Source organism: Macrobrachium nipponense, chromosome 6 (assembly GCF_015104395.2).
Source record: "Macrobrachium nipponense isolate FS-2020 chromosome 6, ASM1510439v2, whole genome shotgun sequence".
Taxonomy (NCBI): Eukaryota; Metazoa; Arthropoda; class Malacostraca; order Decapoda; family Palaemonidae; genus Macrobrachium; species Macrobrachium nipponense.
Genome location: NC_061108.1, coordinates 30,652,569 through 30,658,568, shown reverse-complemented (window position 1 = coordinate 30,658,568; position 6,000 = coordinate 30,652,569). Strand labels below are relative to the sequence as shown.

At 41.5% G+C, this 6,000-nt stretch overlaps 1 protein-coding gene across 1 annotated transcript in view; it reads left to right on the top strand.

The window, feature by feature from the left end:
- The window catches only part of LOC135216477 (2-oxoisovalerate dehydrogenase subunit beta, mitochondrial-like), a 66,376-nt gene that overhangs the window by 9,447 nt on the left and 50,929 nt on the right, over positions 1–6,000 (top strand). The window contains 1 exon segment of the mRNA XM_064251846.1: positions 2,131–2,195. Within this exon segment, the coding sequence (XP_064107916.1) occupies positions 2,131–2,195 (65 nt within the window).

The following is a 6,000-nucleotide window of genomic DNA, read 5'->3' as shown; positions in this document are numbered from 1 at the left end:
GTTGAAATTGGTGAAATTAGGCTATGATTGGATTGTAAATTATATACATAAATATTAAAGCAATTTTATCATTATTGCATTACTATGACAACTAGAATTCATGGAAACAGTTTATAATAATGGAACGGCGTATGTGTGAAGCCTCCACTAATGTGGCAACGATGATTTTGCCATTCTTAGCATGCAAACATTAAAGGTTACATTTATTTCTGGCATACGATTATTAAAGAAATTCAAAATACTAATAAAGACTGAAATCAATGAAAAGTGCTAGCAAAAACAAAAAAGGCAAAAAAAAAAAAAAAAAAAAAAAAAAAAAAAAAAAAAACGTAGTCGTTCCTCTATGCACTTTTCCGTATTCGTTCCTCTATGGTTTTCGGCAGCCAGATGTACGAAAACGTTAGAAACATTTGATTTATCTACTTTAGAAATATCTGTAATTTTTCGGGTGTTAATTTGGTTGCAAAAAAGGGATAATATACATGAATTAAATCAAAATTTTTAAATAACAAAGTAAATTAAACTAAATAACGAGTAAAGTAAACAGTTTAGGGAATAAAACTTTGCAGTTTCGTCGTCTGTCGTCGTCTGTAGTTCGTAATTGTGTTTATGGCGCGCGCAGCTTAGAAATCAGGAACAGCAACGGGTTTAAAGTGCAATGTGGAGTGAACTGAGACCAAAATGTGTATAATAACAATCAATAAGCACTGTGGAGTTTCAGTTGTGATGGCAGTAAGGATGAAAACCGCCGATTACAAGGTAAGAATGAATTCAGTTCAAAAACCATAACCCCGGGAATAACAAGTTTCATACTTTCACTAATATAGGCAACAAAATGTTGTTTTTATTGTGCTGATTACAACTGCAATCTTGAGTAAGATCATAAACGTTACATACATACGCTAACATTGTTCAAATGAGTGCTGGGAAGGCTGGGGAAAGATGGTGGCCGTCACTGATGAGAACCGTCCATGCAAAACGTAGCCGCCATATTGGATTTCAAAAACTGCCTTGAAAACATATTTTACGAAGAGCTCACATGCTTATTTTAGTTCGTAGTGGCTTTCATATATCACAATATGTTGACGAAACTTCAGTCTTTTAAATGGTATGCTTAGAGTTGCAATTTGTATTCATGTTTCACCAATTAAATATCGAGTGAATAAGACCCGTCCACCGTGATGAGGGTTGGCCTGTCGTGATATTCTACCCTAGGTAGTACTGGCCGAGACAAGTTATTCTTCAAGTATACACTCAGTTCCAATGGTAAAGCATTAAAGATTAAGGTATTAGTTTAAGAGATCAGAAACCTTCTCTACTTAACTTTCAAACATCTACATAGGTAACAACAGTGTTAGAATTCATTTTTTGTGGTTTTTATCCAGACATGTGACATATTTGCAGTTATCTCCTACCATTTAGGTCCTTTGTAACATTGGAACAGATGCTCTCTCCTACCATTTAGGACCTGTGTAACATTGGAACTAATGTTTCCCTGCTTCAAAGTTGAGAACCCTGATTGTTCATCATCATCATCCTTATCCTTATCCCTCATTTCTTATAGCCTCAAGCAAGTCATAGATTTTCCATGCCAATTCATCTTTGGGTTACCTGCTACTTTTTTCCCTTGATTAGTTTTACCTATCAGGATTTCTGTTGCTCAGATACAACTTCTTATTTTCATATTAGAGCAATGGACTAGCCTTCTTTCTTGTTCACAGAGGTTCCAGTGGATCTTTAGTGTTCACATAGTCAGTCTGAGATTTTTGGCAGCTTGATCCACTTGATACCAAATACGTATTGAATTAAAAAAAAAGTAGATTAAGACCACACCTAAACTAGTAATGAGTGCTTCACAATAAAGGTAATACAGTAATCAGGTATGTTTGTTTAAGAAATTTGCTACATAAGAATACAGTATTTGTTTTTTAATTCATGCCTTATTCTTAAAGCTGTGATATCTCGAGCATTGACTGTTAGTGATCTTATTTTATGTTATGTATTTTTTTATGAAATTCGTGTAACATAAGAATACAGTATATTTTTTATTCATGCCTATTACTTAAAGCTTTGATTTCTTGAGCATTTACTGGAAATTATCTTATTTTTTTACAGGTGAAACACGCCCAGAATCAATCTCTTCCAAGCTGTAAATCAAGCCTTGGATACTGCCCTTCGTACTGATGACTCTGCAGGTAATTTTTGCATAGCTTTCTTTAATTGGATACTGCCCTTCGTACTGATGACTCTGCAGGTAATTTTTGCATAGCTTTCTTTAAGTGGACCTCTGCACCAAAATGTCCATTGACCAGTCCAGATAAACCATTCCTCCAAACAACCTGCATTACGACTCACAAAATCTTGAAAGAGCCCTTAAACTGTCAGTATTTTTTGTCCCTTTTATATATGTATTTGGTTTGTTAGAAAACCACCAGCAACATTCTATCCTGTTGAAGTGATCAAGTTGTGTCACACCATGAATAGCAATGCATAATTTAGCCATTCACAATCAGAGGAAGAGTCTGTAGAACTATATGAAAGATGGGGAGATAGTATGTAAAACAGTAAAATGGTTGGAGAAAGAAGCAAAGGGTTAAAATGTAATCATGTGAGTGATCACAGGGAATTAGTAGGAAAGATGTTGGTTGAACTCACGTTCCTAGTGTGTATTAAGTTTAACATGACGTTATCTCCTTCTCAATGCACCCTCTTTTCATGTAGTGTAAAGTAGAATTTAGAAGGATGGGGATGATTGAGAAGGAGCACCATGTTTCTGTGGAAGGACAAGTCTTAGAAGAGGTAAAACATTCATCTTTTTGGGACGTATTGGAATTTAAGGCCAGGTATTGCTATGGCAGTCAGGAAAACAGTATCAAAACTGGGTGAAGTGGATAGAAATTGCTATAGTAGTCTGTCGAGTGTACTTAGTCAAGAGAGGGTAGGGAGGTGGTTAAAGCAGTGAATGATACCAATCTTAGATGAGCAGCTCCTCTGATGTAGCCTTCCTCTGCTTCTGTGGTGTCTCATCTTCCTTCAATGTTTCGTCATTCCGCTGCCCCTTTTGCTTTGGTTCCCATTTTTGTTACATGTATGAAATAAACTTATCACAATTTTGATTGAATATATGATTAAGCCTACTCTTACACCTAGTAATTTCTGCTTTTATTGTAGTGTCTTACCGAACAATTATAGAGCCGTGATTTCCAACGAGCGGCAGGATACTAATTCATATTTGCGCGTCGGCGTCGCCAACACGGGTGGTGATGACGTCATCTCCCTCCACTCGCGGGAGAACCAGGTACAACTGCCCAGGTGAATCCAATTCTTTTCCTGCCGGCGTCCGGTGAACATCGGTGGTCGGTGCGGTTGGATGACTTTGCTTCGCTTTTTTTCTTGTGAAATTGATCTTCGGAATTGGTGAAGTACACTTTTTTTGGCGTTGTTTGTTATTTTGCTTTTTATTTAGGCGTTGCCATGTCGGATTCTAGTCCGTCGGGAGTTAGGTTTTGCATCTCAGGATGTAAAACTAGATTATCCAAGTTAGAATATGATTCCTGCAACACTAAATGTGTTAAGTGTAGGGGAACAGGTTTTGTTCACAGATCGAACATGTAACGAGTGTAGTGATTGGACTGATTCTCAATGGAATTTTTTTAGTTCATACTCGGAGAAATTAGCTAAAGACAGAATTAGAAAAGAGCGCTTAGGAAAGTAGACTTAGCTCCGCTTCGTCTTGCGATGCTTCTGTTCCTTCTGTTTCTCCTCAAATTGTTATGTCTCCTTTAACTACACCTCCTATTCTCCTACTAATCCGCTTCTCTCCGGCTTCCCGTGTAGTTTCTTCGACACCATTGCCAGTCTGGAATCGAGGCTAGATCAGAAATTTTCGGTACTAGCGAATACGGTTTTGCAACTTGGTAATTCAGTTAAGACATTTTTGGAGAAAGCGGCTTCAGGTAAGAGTGTAGTTGAGGGTGCGTCTGTCTGTCCTGACACGTCTCCTAGACAAGGTCACTGTCCAGCTCCCCCGCACCGGGGAGAAGAACATACCGGAAGTCCAAGGGAGTCGATCGGGATTTGCCCACAGACAGGCGCCTCTCTTGTTGAGCCTGTTGCGCCTCAACAGGGCTCGGTTAAGCGTTGGAAAGGTGTTGCGGTCAGACGCCTTTCGAATGATTCAAGCGATTCGTCTCCGGTCGCGCGGCGCTCTTGGCGAGATTCGCCCGTTTCGCGTCCCTTAAAGAGGCGTTCAGGCGCCGATTCTTCGCCTCCTCCAGTCAAGCGGTATAGGAGCCTGAGAGTAGGGTTGCGCCGCGGCCCATTAGCGGCTCGTTCGTCGCCTCAATCTGTGCTTTTTTTGCTTTTTTCGGCTCCATCTACTAGTAGAGATTGTGGTTTTAGCGCTGTAGCTAGCAGTTCTAAGGGTGTTTCTTTAGGCGCTTTTTCGTCTGTTACGCCTGATGCGCCTGTTTCGCCTCGAATTTCGGCGGCTCCGAGCGAGGCGCAAGTAGTTTTTCCGCCTCCTGCTGAACATTTAGGCTCTTCCAAGCCTAACGTTAACTGTTTTTGATTCGTCTCTGGCGCCTTTGCGCAAGCAGTTAGAGATGTTAACCAACTGGATGATGAGTCCAAGGGTGGTTCGAAACCTTCAGATCCGGTTGTAGTTCCGTCTACTTACTTCTTCGGCGGTATCGGAGAATGAAGAAGAAGTAGAGGAGGAGGATTCACATCACCTCTCGTGTTATTCACGTCTCCTTAGATTTCTTCTGGTATCTTATCCAGATTATTTTGAGAAAGCGGCCCCGCGCTCTCCCCAACTTTGACTTTTTTGATGAGGAGGAAAACTTCAGACCCTCTCCTCCCAAACTTGTTCTATCTAAAGCGTTAGACATTCGTTGAAAAGAGACGGAGAAATGGATGTCTATGAAAAGAGACTTAGGGAAGGCTCTTTTTGCTTACCCTCCCTCTAAGTTGCTTCGTAAGAGGTATAGGTTTTATGTAACTGGGGAAGCTCCTTCTCTGGGAGTTTCTGCCTCCTCCCAGGGAGACTTCTCCAGTTTAATCGACTCCTCTAGAAGATCTGCTTTCCGCCGCAGCGAAAGTTTTCTTTACAGCGCCTGAGTTGGACCACGTGGTAAAGAATCAATTTAAACTTTTGGAAGTCTTTAGCTTCCTTGATTGGACTATTTGGCGCTTTAGCGGCCAGATCGAAGACTGTCCTTCTCTTTCTCAGGAGTTAGCGGAGGATTGGATTGGTGTTCTGTCCTGTGCGGACAAATCCATTAGGGATGGATGTGATGAGTTAGCTTCGCTCATCGCCTTTGGTACCCTTAAGAAAAGGCAACTTTGGTGCTCCTTTGCTTCTAAAAGGGTTACGTCCCAACAGAAGTCTGCTCTCTTGTTTGCTCCTTTTGTGAAAGATAACCTCTTTCCAGACGATGTAGTGTTGTCAATTTCGTCTGCGCTAGATAAGAAATCTACTTCGGATTTACTGGCACAGTCTACTAAGAGACCTAAAGCTCCTGTGAGACTGTTCCTTCGGTTTCTCCTCTGACCCAAGCGCCTTTTCGAGGGAGAAACCCAAGCGCTTCTTTGCGGCCGAAGTCGAATTTGCGACCTCAGTCTAAGGCCTCGGCCAAGGTTAACAAACCTTCCAAATGAAAGCTCGGTTCTTCATGCACCAGTGGGAGCCAGGCTGGCGCTGTTTTGGGAGGAATGGGAAAACAGAGGAGCAGAAGCCTGGGTAGTGCAAGTACTCAAGTTCGGCTATCGTATTCCTCTCGTTTCACCTCCCTCGCTCTCACCTGTGCCAATTCCATTCCAGGCATACTCTCCGGGCTCAGACAAATTTCTGGCGCTAGCCGCAGAAGTGGAAGCGCTTGTTCTCAAAGAAGCGATAGAACAGATAGAAGATTTTCCTCCAGGCTTTTTACAATCGCCTTTTTGTAGTTCCCAAGTCATCAGGGTGGGGCTGGAGGCCGGTTTTGGATGTGAGCGCCC